The sequence below is a fragment of the Cherax quadricarinatus genome, chromosome 1, assembly GCF_038502225.1.
Source record: "Cherax quadricarinatus isolate ZL_2023a chromosome 1, ASM3850222v1, whole genome shotgun sequence".
In the NCBI taxonomy this organism is placed as follows: Eukaryota; Metazoa; Arthropoda; class Malacostraca; order Decapoda; family Parastacidae; genus Cherax; species Cherax quadricarinatus.
The window spans coordinates 94,842,957-94,859,920 of record NC_091292.1 but is presented as its reverse complement, the minus strand read 5'-3'; the positions used below and the strand labels follow the sequence as shown (position 1 = coordinate 94,859,920).

The 16,964-nt window shown below is 40.0% G+C and overlaps 2 protein-coding genes across 5 annotated transcripts in view; both read left to right on the top strand.

Annotated features, from left to right (window-relative positions):
* Nucleotides 1–16,964, top strand: part of LOC128689855 (uncharacterized) — a 483,205-nt gene that overhangs the window by 78,800 nt on the left and 387,441 nt on the right. The gene's annotated exons all lie outside the window — the stretch shown is intronic.
* On the top strand, nucleotides 9,604–10,694 carry LOC128686092 (uncharacterized). Its single transcript, XM_053772759.2, has one exon. It carries the CDS (start codon nucleotides 10,047–10,049, stop codon nucleotides 10,692–10,694), a length of 648 nt encoding a protein of 215 aa, XP_053628734.2. The 5' UTR covers nucleotides 9,604–10,046.

Sequence of the window (16,964 nt, the reverse complement as noted above, 5' to 3'; positions counted from 1 at the left end):
CTTGAAGGTTTTCTTGTAACACTGCATCTGGGACCACTGTCTTGAAGGTTTTCTTGTAACACTGCGTCTGGGACCACTGTCTTGAAGGTTTTCTTGTAACACTGCGTCTGGGACCACTGTCTTGAAGGTTTTCTTGTAACACTGCGTCTGGGACCACTGTCTTGAAGGTTTTCTTGTAACACTGCATCTGGGACAACTGTCTTGAAGGTTTTCTTGTAACACTGCGTCTGGGACCACTGTCTTGAAGGTTTTCTTGTAACACTGCGTCTGGGACCACTGTCTTGAAGGTTTTCTTGTAACACTGCGTCTGGGACCACTGTCTTGAAGGTTTTCTTGTAACACTGCGTCTGGGACCACTGTCTTGAAGGTTTTCTTGTAACACTGCATCTGGGACCACTGACTTGAAGGTTTTCTTGTAACACTGCGTCTGGGACCACTGTCTTGAAGGTTTTCTTGTAACACTGCATCTGGGACCACTGTCTTGAAGGTTTTCTTGTAACACTGCATCTGGGACCACTGTCTTGAAGGTTTTCTTGTAACACTGCATCTGGGACCACTGTCTTGAAGGTTTTCTTGTAACACTGCGTCTGGGACCACTGTCTTGAAGGTTTTCTTGTAACACTGCGTCTGGGACCACTGTCTTGAAGGTTTTCTTGTAACACTGCATCTGGGACCACTGTCTTGAAGGTTTTCTTGTAACACTGCGTCTGGGATCATTTTCCAAACCATTTCTTGAAATGTAATTCGGTTAATGCTTTTATCGTCTACATATTCAACAGTGGTTTACAATGATTGCATTGGTTTACCATGGTGATGATGGTTTATTATGGTGCTGATGGTTTATTATGGTGCTGATGGTTTATTATGGTGCTGATGGTTTATTATGGAGCTGATGGTTTATTATGGAGCTGATGGTTTATTATGGAGCTGATGGTTTATTATGGAGCTGATGGTTTATTATGGTGCTGATGGTTTATTATGGAGCTGATGGTTTATTATGAAGCTGATGGTTTATTATGGAGCTGATGGTTTATTATGGTGCTGATGGTTTATTATGGAGCTGATGGTTTATTATGGTGCTGATGGTTTATTATGGTGCTGATGGTTTATTATGGTGCTGATGGTTTATTATGAAGCTGATGGTTTATTATGGAGCTGATGGTTTATTATGGAGCTGATGGTTTATTATGGAGCTGATGGTTTATTATGGAGCTGATGGTTTATTATGGAGCTGATGGTTTATTATGGTGCTGATGGTTTATTATGGAGCTGATGGTTTATTATGAAGCTGATGGTTTATTATGGAGCTGATGGTTTATTATGGTGCTGATGGTTTATTATGGAGCTGATGGTTTATTATGGTGCTGATGGTTTATTATGGAGCTGATGGTTTATTATGGTGCTGATGGTTTATTATGGTGCTGATGGTTTATTATGAAGCTGATGGTTTATTATGGAGCTGATGGTTTATTATGGAGCTGATGGTTTATTATGGTGCTGATGGTTTATTATGGAGCTGATGGTTTAGTATGGTGCTGGTTTAATATGTTGCTGATGGTTTATTATGGTGCTGATGGTTTATTATGGTGCTGATGGTTTATTATGGTGCTGATGGTTTATTATGGAGGTGATGGTTTATGGTGCTGATGGTTTACTATGGAGCTGATGGTTTATTATGGTGCTGATGGTTTATTATGGTGCTGATGGTTTATTATGGTGCTGATGGTTTATTATGGTGCTGATGGTTTATTATGGTGCTGATGGTTTATTATGGAGGTGATGGTTTATGGTGCTGATGGTTTACTATGGAGCTGATGGTTTATTATGGTGCTGATGGTTTATTATGAAGCTGATGGTTTATTATGGTGCTGATGGTTTATTATGGAGCTGATTGTTTATTATGGAGCTGATGGTTTATTATGGTGCTGATGGTTTATTATGGTGCTGATGGTTTATTATGGAGCTGACGGTTTATTATGGAGCTGATGGTTTATTATTGTGCTGATGGTTTATTATGAAGCTGATGGTTTATTATTGTGCTGATGGTTTATTATGGAGCTGATGGTTTATTATGGAGCTGATGGTTTATTATGAAGCTGATGGTTTATTATTGTGCTGATGATTTATTATGAAGCTGATGGTTTATTATTGTGCTGATGGTTTATTATGAAGCTGATGGTTTATTATGAAGCTGATGGTTTATTATGAAGCTGATGGTTTATTATGGTGCTGATGGTTTATTATGGAGCTGATGGTTTATTATGAAGCTGATGGTTTATTATGAAGCTGATGGTTTATTATGAAGCTGATGGTTTATTATGGTGCTGATGGTTTATTATGGAGCTGATGGTTTATTATGGAGCTGATGGTTTATTTTGGAGCTGATAGTTTATTATGAAGCTGATGGTTTATTATGGAGCTGATGGTTTATTATGGTGCTGATGGTTTATTATGGAGCTGATGGTTTATTATGGAGCTGATGGTTTATTATGGTGCTGATGGTTTATTATGAAGCTGATAGTTTATTATGGTGCTGATGGTTCATTATGGAGCTGATGGTTTATTATGGAGCTGATGGTTTATTATGGTGCTGATGGTTTATTATGGAGCTGATGGTTTATTATGGAGCTGATGGTTTATTATGGAGCTGGTTTATTATGAAGCTGATGGTTTATTATGGTGCTGATGGTTTATTATGAAGCTGATGGTTTATTATGAAGCTGATGGTTTATTATGGTGCTGATGGTTTATTATGGAGCTGATGGTTTATTATGGAGCTGATGGTTTATTATGGTGCTGATGGTTTATTATGAAGCTGATGGTTTATTATGGTGCTGGTTTATTATGGAGCTGATGGTTTATTATGGAGCTGATGGTTTATTATGGTGCTGATGGTTTATTATGAAGCTGATGGTTTATTATGGTGCTGATGGTTTATTATGGTGCTGATGGTTTATTATGGAGCTGATGGTTTATTATGGAGCAGATGGTTTATTATGGAGCTGATGGTTTATTATGGTGCTGATGGTTTATTATGGTGCTGATGGTTTATTATGGAGCTGATGGTTTATTATGGTGCTGATGGTTTATTATGGTGCTGATGGTTTATTATGGTGCTGATGGTTTATTATGGTGCTGATGGTTTATTATGGTGCTGATGGTTTATTATGGTGCTGATGGTTTATTATGGAGCTGATGGTTTATTATGGTGCTGATGGTTTATTATGAAGCTGATGGTTTATTATGGTGCTGATGGTTTATTATGGAGCTGATGGTTTATTATGGAGCTGATGGTTTATTATGGAGCTGATGGTTTATTATGGTGGTGATGGTTTATTATGGAGCTGACGGTTTATTATGGAGCTGATGGTTTATTATGGTGCTGATGGTTTATTATGGAGCTGATGGTTTATTATGGAGCTGATGGTTTATTATGGTGCTGATGGTTTATTATGAAGCTGATGGTTTATTATGGTGCTGATGGTTTATTATGAAGCTGATGGTTTATTATGGTGCTGATTGTTTATTATGGAGCTGATGGTTTGTTATGAAGCTGATGGTTTATTATGGTGCTGATGGTTTATTATGGAGCTGATGGTTTATTATGGTGCTGATGGTTTATTATGGAGCTGATGGTTTATTATGGAGCTGATGGTTTATTATGAAGCTGATGGTTTATTATGGAGCTGATGGTTTATTATGGTGCTGATGGTTTATTATGAAGCTGATGGTTTATTATGGTGCTGATTGTTTATTATGGAGCTGATGGTTTGTTATGAAGCTGATGGTTTATTATGGTGCTGATGGTTTATTATGGAGCTGATGGTTTATTATGGTGCTGATGGTTTATTATGGAGCTGATGGTTTATTATGGAGCTGATGGTTTATTATGAAGCTGATGGTTTATTATGGTGCTGATGGTTTATTATGGAGCTGATGGTTTATTATGAAGCTGATGGTTTATTATGGTGCTGATGGTTTATTATGGAGCTGATGGTTTATTATGGAGCTGATGGTTTATTATGGTGCTGATGGTTTATTATGGTGCTGATGGTTTATTATGGTGCTGATGGTTTATTATGGAGCTGATGGTTTATTATGAAGCTGATGGTTTATTATATTGCTGATGGTTTATTATGGAGCTGATGGTTTATTATGGTGCTGATGGTTTATTATGGTGCTGATGGTTTATTATGGAGCTGATGGTTTATTATGGTGCTGATGGTTTATTATGGAGCTGATGGTTTATTATGGTGCTGATGGTTTATTATGATGCTGATGGTTTATTATGGAGCTGATGGTTTATTATGGTGCTGATGGTTTATTATGGTGCTGATGGTTTATTATGGAGCTGATGGTTTATTATGGTGCTGATGGTTTATTATGGAGCTGATGGTTTATTATGGTGGTGATGGTTTATTATGGTGCTGATGGTTTTATTATGGTTTATGCTGATGGTTTATTATGGAGCTGATGGATTATTATGGTGCTGATGGTTTATTATGGTGATGATGGTTTATTATGGTGCTGATGGTTTATTATGGAGCTGATGGTTTATTATGGTGCTGATGGTTTATTATGGAGCTGATGGTTTATTATGGTGCTGATGGTTTATTATGGAGCTGATGGTTTATTATGGAGCTGATGGTTTATTATGGAGCTGATGGTTTATTATGGAGCTGGTTTATTATGGTGCTGATGGTTTATTATGGAGCTGATGGTTTATTATGGAGCTGATGGTTTATTATGGTGCTGATGGTTTATTATGGAGCTGATGGTTTATTATGGAGCTGATGGTTTATTATGGAGCTGATGGTTTATTATGGTGCTGATGGTTTATTATGGAGCTGATGGTTTATTATGGTGCTGATGGTTTATTATGGAGCTGATGGTTTATTATGGTGCTTATGGTTTATTATGGTGCTGATGGTTTATTATGGTGCTGATGGTTTATTATGGAGCTGATGGTTTATTATGGTGCTGATGGTTTATTATGGAGCTGATGGTTTATTATGGTGCTGATGGTTTATTATGATGCTGATGGTTTATTATGGAGCTGATGGTTTATTATGGTGCTGATGGTTTATTATGGTGCTGATGGTTTATTATGGAGCTGATGGTTTATTATGGTGCTGATGGTTTATTATGGAGCTGATGGTTTATTATGAAGCTGATGGTTTATTATGGTGCTGATGGTTTATTATGGAGCTGATGGTTTATTATGGTGCTGATGGTTTATTATGGTGCTGATGGTTTATTATGGTGCTGATGGTTTATTATGGAGCTGATGGTTTATTATGGTGCTGATGGTTTATTATGGTGCTGATGGTTTATTATGGAGCTGATGGTTTATTATGGAGCTGATGGTTTATTATGGAGCTGGTTTATTATGGTGCTGATGGTTTATTATGGAGCTGATGGTTTATTATGGAGCTGATGGTTTATTATGGTGCTGATGGTTTATTATGGTGCTGATGGTTTATTATGGAGCTGATGGTTTATTATGGTGCTGATGGTTTATTATGGTGCTGATGGTTTATTATGGAGCTGATGGTTTATTATGGTGCTGATGGTTTATTATGGAGCTGATGGTTTATTATGGTGCTTATGGTTTATTATGATGCTGATGGTTTATTATGGAGCTGATGGTTTATTATGGTGCTGATGGTTTATTATGGTGCTGATGGTTTATTATGGAGCTGATGGTTTATTATGGTGCTGATGGTTTATTATGATGCTGATGGTTTATTATGGAGCTGATGGTTTATTATGGTGCTGATGGTTTATTATGGTGCTGATGGTTTATTATGGAGCTGATGGTTTATTATGGTGCTGATGGTTTATTATGGAGCTGATGGTTTATTATGAAGCTGATGGTTTATTATGGTGCTGATGGTTTATTATGGAGCTGATGGTTTATTATGGTGCTGATGGTTTATTATGGAGCTGATGGTTTATTATGGTGCTGATGGTTTATTATGATGCTGATGGTTTATTATGGAGCTGATGGTTTATTATGGTGCTGATGGTTTATTATGGTGCTGATGGTTTATTATGGAGCTGATGGTTTATTATGGTGCTGATGGTTTATTATGGAGCTGATGGTTTATTATGGTGCTGATGGTTTATTATGGAGCTGATGGTTTATTATGGTGCTGATGGTTTATTATGATGCTGATGGTTTATTATGGAGCTGATGGTTTATTATGGTGCTGATGGTTTATGGTGCTGATGGTTTATTATGGAGCTGATGGTTTATTATGGTGCTGATGGTTTATTATGGAGCTGATGGTTTATTATGGTGGTGATGGTTTATTATGGTGCTGATGGTTTATTATGGAGCTGATGGTTTATTATGGTGCTGATGGTTTATTATGGAGCTGATGGTTTATTATGGTGCTGATGGTTTATTATGGTGATGATGGTTTATTATGGTGCTGATGGTTTATTATGGAGCTGATGGTTTATTATGGTGCTGATGGTTTATTATGGAGCTGATGGTTTATTATGGTGCTGATGGTTTATTATGGTGCTGGTTTATTATGGAGCTGATGGTTTATTATGGAGCTGATGGTTTATTATGGAGCTGATGGTTTATTATGGTGCTGATGGTTTATTATGGAGCTGATGGTTTATTATGGAGCTGATGGTTTATTATGGTGCTGATGGTTTATTATGGTGCTGATGGTTTATTATGGAGCTGATGGTTTATTATGGTGCTGATGGTTTATTATGGTGCTGATGGTTTATTATGGAGCTGATGGTTTATTATGGTGCTGATGGTTTATTATGGAGCTGATGGTTTATTATGGTGCTTATGGTTTATTATGATGCTGATGGTTTATTATGGAGCTGATGGTTTATTACGATGCTGATGGTTTATTATGGTGCTGATGGTTTATTATGGAGCTGATGGTTTATTATGGTGCTGATGGTTTATTATGATGCTGATGGTTTATTATGGAGCTGATGGTTTATTATGGTGCTGATGGTTTATTATGGTGCTGATGGTTTATTATGGAGCTGATGGTTTATTATGGTGCTGATGGTTTATTATGGAGCTGATGGTTTATTATGAAGCTGATGGTTTATTATGGTGCTGATGGTTTATTATGGAGCTGATGGTTTATTATGGTGCTGATGGTTTATTATGGAGCTGATGGTTTATTATGGTGCTGATGGTTTATTATGATGCTGATGGTTTATTATGGAGCTGATGGTTTATTATGGTGCTGATGGTTTATTATGGTGCTGATGGTTTATTATGGAGCTGATGGTTTATTATGGTGCTTATGGTTTATTATGGAGCTGATGGTTTATTATGGTGCTGATGGTTTATTATGGTGCTGATGGTTTATTATGGAGCTGACGGTTTATTATGGTGCTGATGGTTTATTATGGTGCTGATGGTTTATTATGGTGCTGATGGTTTATTATGGAGCTGATGGTTTATTATGAAGCTGATGGTTTATTATGGTGCTGATGGTTTATTATGGAGCTGATGGTTTATTATGGTGCTGATTGTTTATTATGGAGCTGATGGTTTATTATGAAGCTGATGGTTTATTATGGTGCTGATGGTTTATTATGGAGCTGATGGTTTATTATGGTGCTGATGGTTTATTATGGAGCTGATGGTTTATTATGGTGCTGATGGTTTATTATGATGCTGATGGTTTATTATGGAGCTGATGGTTTATTATGGTGCTGATGGTTTATTATGGTGCTGATGGTTTATTATGGAGCTGATGGTTTATTATGGTGCTGATGGTTTATTATGGAGCTGATGGTTTATTATGGTGCTGATGGTTTATTATGGTGCTGTTGGTTTATTATGGAGCTGATGGTTTATTATGGTGCTGATGGTTTATTATGGAGCTGATGGTTTATTATGGTGCTGATGGTTTATTATGGAGCTGATGGTTTATTATGGAGCTGATGGTTTATTATGGTGCTGATGGTTTATTATGGTGCTGATGGTTTATTATGGAGCTGATGGTTTATTATTGTGCTGATGGTTTATTATGGAGCTGATGGTTTATTATGGTGCTGATGGTTTATTATGGAGCTGATGGTTTATTATGGAGCTGATGGTTTATTATGGAGCTGATGGTTTATTATGGAGCTGATGGTTTATTATGGTGCTGATGGTTTATTATGGAGCTGATGGTTTATTATGGTGCTGATGGTTTATTATGGAGCTGATGGTTTATTATGGAGCTGATGGTTTATTATGGTGCTGATGGTTTATTATGGAGCTGATGGTTTATTATGGTGCTGATGGTTTATTATGGAGCTGATGGTTTATTATGGTGCTGATGGTTTATTATGGAGCTGATGGTTTATTATGGAGCTGATGGTTTATTATGGTGCTGATGGTTTATTATGGTGCTGATGGTTTATTATGGAGCTGATGGTTTATTATGGTGCTGATGGTTTATTTTGGAGCTGATGGTTTATTATGGTGCTGATGGTTTATTATGGAGCTGATGGTTTATTATGGAGCTGATGGTTTATTATGGAGCTGATGGTTTATTATGGAGCTGATGGTTTATTATGGTGCTGATGGTTTATTATGGAGCTGATGGTTTATTATGGTGCTGATGGTTTATTATGGTGCTGATGGTTTATTATGGAGCTGATGGTTTATTATGGTGCTGATGGTTTATTATGGAGCTGATGGTTTATTATGGTGCTGATGGTTTATTATGGAGCTGATGGTTTATTATGGTGCTGATGGTTTATTATGGAGCTGATGGTTTATTATGGAGCTGATTGTTTATTATGGTGCTGATGTTTACAATGATTTTTAGTGGTTTCTCATGTTCAATAATTTTCACTAGTATACATTTATTTGCATTGGTTTTCAAAGAATTTTTTTAATGGTTTACGATGTTTTTTTTTATTTTTTTTGTCAATTATTTTTAATAGTGTTTATTTAAAATGATTTTCAGTGGTTTCCTTCAATTCTGTCAACATTATTAATGTCAAGATAATAAAGCGGAAGTTCTGTGGTGTACATGTAGCTTTGTTTGTTAAGAAATTTTGCTTACCTTAAGTTGTGGGTCATATGTAGCTCTGTTTGTTAAGAAATTTTGCTTACCTTAAGTTGTGGGTCATATGTAGCTCTGTTTGTTAAGAAATTTTGCTTACCTTAAGTTGTGGGTCATATGTAGCTCTGTTTGTTAAGAAATTTTGCTTACCTTAAGTTGTGGGTCATATGTAGCTCTGTTTGTTAAGAAATTTTGCTTACCTTAAGTTGTGGGTCATTTTTGACCTCGTTGAGTGATTTGTTGAATAGTTTGGATTGTTTAAGTGCTTTAGGTTGTTGAAGTACGGTAAATTGTGTACTCACTTATTTGTGGTTGCAGGGGTTGAGTCACAACTCCTGGCCCCGCTTTTTCGCTGGTCGATACTAGGTGTCCAATCGTACCTTTTTTTGAAGATTGTGTGTGTGTGTGTGTGTGTGTGTGTGTGTGTGTGTGTGTGTGTGTGTGTGTGTGTAGGATACGTACACTGAGAAGTGCATGTTTGTCAGTGCATACATACACACAGACTTTATTTTAAGCGCCATGTTAGGGATCAAAGTATTAATGACGGGTGGTGAACTAGTGATATGCAGCTTTAATGATCCTTTGAGTAATTGATAGTCTGTAAGCCCAGTGATATTGTACATAAACCGACGAGGACGCCAATAAATGTTGGTGCATACATTGCCAGTACAACGAAAAAAGTCACCTAAGTGGGATAACCCCCGGATGAATTCACGGACGGATATCCTCGCTCTTTACTCTAGCATGCATATCATTGCTTTGGGTAACTGCAGTGGTAAATACCCCATTCACGTTATATGTCCGGCCTAAAAAGGTCTAAAACGAAAAAGCCGCTATAAATATGAGGGAGTGAAACATCTAAGTATCACACGCTGAAAAGTTTTCAAGGCGTCGAGCAGTCTGAACTTAGCCAAACATTGCATTAACAGTCTAGCTAAACATTACATTACCAGTTCAGTCTTCCGAAAGTTAATCACTATATTAAGAGGCAAGATGAATTTTCCTGGAGGACAAGATACTTATGAAAAGGAACAGGCTCCCAAAGTGTTAAATGGAGGATACTTTGCTTGTTACCCGACAAGTGATGGTGTTTTAGATGATTTTGACATGTCCTTATTGGACGAGGAGTACACTGTGTCTCCTATCAACAGTGTAGGCTACTCACCACCCACATACCACTGCAACGACTCTTGGACAGCTGGAGACGCAACTGCTGTTTCACACTTTGCTACTCAGGCTACTGCTACAGAAGGCTGGTCTGCAGGAGGTCCTGCTGGAGGGTCAGACCAGCCCTTGTTTCCCTGGACAAATGATGGACAGACAGCATCACTCACTGGACGGAAGCTGAAGGCTTATGAGTTACCGCCCCAGAGTGATCCCAAGTTGGAGAAGAAGAGACTACGAGCGATAAAGGCCTTGAAGAACCGACTGAGGCGAAGCGAACAGGAAGAGAATCAATACAAGAAGCTGGACGCCCTTACACAAGATGTGTCGCGACTCCGGAGTGAGAAGATCACCAAGGAGCAGAAGGTAGCAGCCCTGCAGGTCTACCTCAGTCAGTTGGCGATATCTTCTCTTCCCCAACACACTGGTAAGTGTTATAGTCTTACTCGTTTCTCCAACAGTGTCATTCACCTATAATATTATATCTTCATGATATAAGTCACAGATCTCTTATAATTTTTTATATCGTTGCGTAGTTCTCATTAACTTGTGTTTCTCTTGGTACAGGTAGTGGCTGGTGAAGAAGACGTCTTCTTGTTAAGGAGGACAAGATGAGCGCTCCAAGGAGTGACTGAACACTGTCTGCAATTGCCCACTTATGTCTTTGCGTCTGATTTACCATTAGGTCACATGACATTGTGCAGCACAGCTTAAAGTGGAGCATCTCTTCAGCTTATGTTGAATCAAGTAACGTAGTAAAGTGTAGCCTGAGAGCCCATTTTTCACTAGTTAAATATCTTTATTATGCACCTCATACCCATCCTGTGGGCGGTAGTCAAAAGATTACAGAGGTACATAATGGGTCCAGTGACTGGACCCCAAAGTTATGTTAGCTGAACTAATTACAAAGGTAATGAACTCCAGGTAGATCTGGTCACAATCATGACAAGTTACAGAGGCCATGAACCATTTACACTCCAATACATGGTTACAATCATAAACAAATTACAAAGTAATAAGCTACTGATACGTTTACATCCGGTAACAATTGCAATGAGTAATAAGTACAAATATTAAGTGGGTCATACACCCACACGTGCGTGGGCGCGCACACACACGAGGGCTCACGCACAGACACACGCACACGATCATACAAACACACACACACACACACACACACACACACACACACACACACACACACACACACGAAGTTACCTATATAATGGTCATCCGGTGGCACACACACTGAGTTGTGTGAACCAACTCCCTGACGTGTGCTGCAGAAGACTCGGGATCCATGTTGAAGAATGACATAAGCCACTCATCGCATGCTGGCAAAAGATAAAAGCCTCCAAGTCCACTGTGGTAGAATGTTGAAGCCGTTGATCTAGTGTTTGAAAATACCGGAAACCTCTGATCCCAGTTTGGAGTATGATAAAAGTTTCAAGGCTGATGTTGAAGAATAATAGAAGCCCTTGATCTTCTGTTAGGAAATAAAAATGTTGAATGTTGTTGTGTGAGTTTTGTACTTAATGTTAAGTAAGTTGTAATGTGTTAATGTTCTTGCGAGGAGCGACAATTGTTCCAAATCTCTAATACACGTTATTTTTATTTTTGTATATTTTTACCAAATAAACAGATTACTTTAAGTTGCGACTTATTTAACACCCTGTTGAGGTGCAGATGTCTGCCTTGAACCTTTAACCTGAGAATATTATGGAATTGTACAGGTGTTTGGGGGAGAGATATCAGGTATGACTGTGAGATGTAGTAGGTGTGAGGTGAGACTGTGTGAGGGGTAGTAGGTGTGAGGTGAGACTGTGTGAGGGGTAGTAGGTGTGAGGTGAGACTGTGTGAGGGGTAGTAGGTGTGAGGTGAGACTGTGTGAGGGGTAGTAGGTGTGAGGTGAGACTGTGTGAGGGGTAGTAGGTGTGAGGTAGTAGGTGTGAGGTGAGACTGTGTGAGGGGTAGTAGGTGTGAGTGTGTGAGGGGTAGTAGGTGTGAGTGTGTGAGGGGTAGTAGGTGTGAGGTGAGACTGTGTGAGGGGTAGTAGGTGTGAGGTGAGACTGTGTGAGGGGTAGTAGGTGTGAGGTGAGACTGTGTGAGGGGTAGTAGGTGTGAGGGGTAGTAGGTGTGAGGTGAGACTGTGTGAGGGGTAGTAGGTGTGAGGTGAGACTGTGTGAGGGGTAGTAGGTGTGAGGTGAGACTGTGTGAGGGGTAGTAGGTGTGAGTGTGTGAGGGGTAGTAGGTGTGAGGTGAGACTGTGTGAGGGGTAGTAGGTGTGAGGTGAGACTGTGTGAGGGGTAGTAGGTGTGAGGTGAGGGGTAGTAGGTGTGAGGTGAGACTGTGTGAGGGGTAGTAGGTGTGAGGTGAGACTGTGTGAGGGGTAGTAGGTGTGAGGTGAGACTGTGTGAGGGGTAGTAGGTGTGAGGTGAGACTGTGTGAGGGGTAGTAGGTGTGAGGTGAGAGGGGGGAGGTGTGAGGTGAGACTGTGTGAGGGGTAGTAGGTGTGAGGTGAGACTGTGTGAGGGGTAGTAGGTGTGAGGTGAGACTGTGTGAGGGGTAGTAGGTGTGAGGTAAGACTGTGTGAGGGGTAGTAGGTGTGAGGTAAGACTGAGGAGTAGTCGTGTGAGGTAAGACTGTGTGAGGGGTAGTAGGTGTGAGGTAAGACTGTGAGGGGTAGTAGGTGTGAGGTAAGACTGTGAGGGGTAGTAGGTGTGAGGTAAGACTGTGTGAGGGGTAGTAGGTGTGAGGTAAGACTGTGAGGGGTAGTAGGTGTGAGGTAAGACTGTGAGGGGTAGTAGGTGTGAGGTAAGACTGTGAGTGGGTGGGTGTGAGGTAAGACTGTGTGAGGGGGGTGAGGTAAGACTGTGAGGGGGGGTGGGTGTGAGGTAAGACTGTGTGAGGGGGGGTGTGAGGTAAGAGTGTGTGAGGGGGGGTGGGTGTGAGGAAAGACTGTGTGAGAGGGGATGGGTGTGAGGTAAGACTGTGAGGGGTAGTAGGTGTGAGGTAAGACTGTGACGGGTAGTAGGTGTGAGGTAAAACTGTGTGAGGGGGGTGTGAGGTAAGACTGTGTGAGGGGGGGTGGGTGTGATGTAAGACTGTGTGAGGGGGGGTGTGAGGTAAGACTGTGTGAGGGGGGTGGGTGTGAGGTAAGACTGTGTGAGGGGTGGGTGTGAGGTAAGACTGTGTGAGGGGGGTGGGTGTGAGGTAAGACTGTGTGAGGGGTGGGTGTGAGGTAAGACTGTGTGAGGGGTGGGTGTGAGGTAAGACTGTGTGAGGGGGGTGGGTGTGAGGTAACAATTTAAAACCAATATAAAAGTCTGTCCACTATAAATTTACACAAACAAAATCTGTGATTTTAACAATGTTATTTTTTATATTTCCTGTAGAGGCATTTGAGTGAGTTAGCACTTGTAGCAGACAGTGTTTAATGTGTAACATGATACATGTTACAGAGACAGCGCTCGTAGCAGACACTCTTCGTGAACAAGCATCATGGCTGTTACAGCATCATGGCTGTTACACCATCATGGCTGTTACACCATCATGGCTGTAACATCCGTTTAAGTGGGCGTGTAGTAAACAGTGATTCTTGGGTATACGTTTCTTCTTGTAGATTGGCCAGTGTTGTCCCAGCCCGGGTCTTTACCAGTTGCCTTGTTTCTCATTAAGAATACCAGTATCGTCACCTCACCACTATCCCTCTAGCGATATTCCTTTTTATATATAAAAAACTACCAATAAATAGTTGCACTCAAAAAAGTCATTTGTCTTATCAAGCTAAAATAGATAATTAGAATATTATATTAGATAAATGAAAGTAGCCGAAGTATAACAACACCTTGTACAATAATAACCTAAGTGTAATAATAATACCACCAAAATATATTGCAATAATTGTGTTTTGAGATAGTTATAAATCTGATGACTAATCTGGATGAGTGAGCTATGCTCAGATTTACTACATTATTTAAACATATCAAAGGCAGGAATAATAACTGTGGTAAAACTGAGGTAATCAGTCCCTCATACCTACTGCAGTGAGTTGGATTCTGTTATATGTGGTCGAAAGAAATATCAAGCGCTAAAGCCATATGAGTCAGCTCCTGGGGAATGGGATATTAAATTTAATCCATGGAAAGGGAGGGTAGTTTCAGTTTCTTGGATCAAGAGCCCTTGAACATCACGGCATTCCTTTAAGAAGTTACCATGCCAAAGGTAGTAAAGATCTGACATCATCAAGAGTGTAGTGACGTGTACATGTCTTAAGACTGATGCAACAAGGTCAGGTCAACGTGACCGTAATTTCATATAAATTTCCCTCAGGGTATTTCTTAGCTCTCTGCATGTTTTCAAAATAGTACACTGAATATTTACTTGTTGTTAAAAATTATTTTTATTATTGATACAATGAAGGTAACAGTGTTGGTAGCTCCATCATCAATCATCCGGTTTGCGTATCCTCTCATACAGGACCTCGCTAATACTTCGTTACCTTTAGATAGGAGCTTTTTATATCATGGGACAAAGGAGCACTCAAATTCTTAAGTGTGATAGGTAATAATTTTGTCAGATAAAATAAAGGACCCCAGAGCAACAACCAATTTGTTTTCTAGAGACACTGTGTGGCGATCCCGAGAGGAAGTGCTGAATGCATCCTCGGCACATAGTTTACATCAACTTTCCAAATGTAGGCGCTATACCATCACCTTTGCTATCATTGTTATTATATCCATTGGAATAATATTGGCCTGGTAGAGGAAGAAAATACTCAAATACCTCCAGGAAGAAATCTTGAAATTTCTCCGTTAAGTCCTTTTATTCTTTTCTCAGACTGTGTGGGTTCCCTACTACATATACTGTCTTATGTTTCTCGCACATTTAAGGTTCAGGAGCTGTCATCTGCAAGTCATCAAGGTTATGAAGAAGTTAGAACTTGTGTTAATCTTTTTATATAGTAAAATTGTATACAGACCATCAAGTGCATGTGAGGAATGAGTGTGGCTACTCTTATGAATATTAGTACACACACTACAACACTCAACATTAATATTCACCACTACGGGTCCCGAGATATCTATTATTCTCCTATCATTCTCCGAACTGGATCTCAGGTTGCTGTTATTCTCCAACATGGATCCCAAGCTTTTATTACTTTCCAGCAATGGACCTGGGGCTTCTACAGCACACATCAGGACGATGATCCAAGCAGCTCAAAATGTGCCAACAGTTCACCGTCATACAAATGACCTCGGCCTCCCGGTCTTCTTTCACGTTACTTGAGTCAAAGAAAACCGTACAGGTCCTCCACTTCGACCTGTAACTGCCCAGGCTCATGTGACCCACCAATGACAAGGCAGAAGTGTAAACAAAGGCGAACAATTGATGGCGTGGTTCAGCATTTGCGAGTGCTGATCTTCAGCAGGACTCCTCAACGGGAAGATCTCTTATCACCAGCCACTACCTGTGCCAAGAGAGAGAGAAAGATAATGAAGACTACTCAAGAAGGTTAGAGAGTTATATAAGATCTGTGAATTATATAATGTTATTGGCGTATTATATCACAAGTGAATAAAGATCAACATAATGAGACCAAATAGCGTTAGGGAGTGTGAGAATATACCATCAATAATCAGTTGTTTGGAAGTTGGTAAGCATATACTAGCACTTACCAGTGTGTTGCGGATTGGGGGATATAGCCATCTGGCTGAGGTAGGCCTGCAGGGCTGCAACGGTCTGCTGCTTCCTGCTTTTCTCACTTCTAAGCCGTGATACATCCTGGGTGAGGGTGTCTAGTTTCGAGTATTTCTCCTCCTGCTGCAAGCTCTTTTTTAGTCGATTCTTCAAAGCCTTTATCGCTCGCAGTCTCTTCTTCTCCAGCTCAGGATCACTCTGGGGCGGCAACTCATACACCTTCAACTTCCGTCCAATGATTGATGATGTCTGTCCATCACTCGGCTGGGGTAACAAGGATTGGTTTGAACCTCCGACAGGATTTCTAGTAGTCCAGCCTTCTGCAGCAGTAGCCTGCGACAAGTAAATGCTGGCAGAGTCCCACATGGCCGGTGTGGCGAGCTGCGAAGCAGCAGCTGCGTCTCCAACAGTCCAAGACTCGTTGTAGCTTCTCCAGTCACCGCTGTCAGAGGTGACACCGGTGTTTCCTGCACGTGAACCGGTGACCGGCTCATAGTGGTATATGGATGGTGAGTGGATTCCACTGTTTAAAGGCGATACAGTATATTCCTCGTCCAACAAGGAGGTGTCAAAATCGTCTAAAACATCATCATCGCCAAATGACAAACTGGACATTGGCACTTTCCCGTAGCTTTCTTGCCCTCCAGGTGAAAACATTTTGTTATTGAAATGCTTGACTAAGCCTTGAACTTCTTTACTCCTCGAAGGCTTTCCAGCGTATGGTGCAGATCTGTCCCGTCCCTTTGTATATATAGCAGCTCGTGCCTGTAGACGTACACGACCGGATACGCAAACATAACCAGGGTATTCACCGTCGATCTCTACCTCCTGGATAATAAGAAAATTACTGTAAATAGTGAGGATGTCCGTCACAACGGACTCTCCCGCCTTTTTTATTTTATTAATACGTATTATGTACCAGCGTTAATAAACTGCCAGTTTTAGCTTCATACTTACGTGATTAGCAGCATAGTCGTGTGTGATATATATATATATATATATATATATATATATATATATATATATATATATATATATATATATATA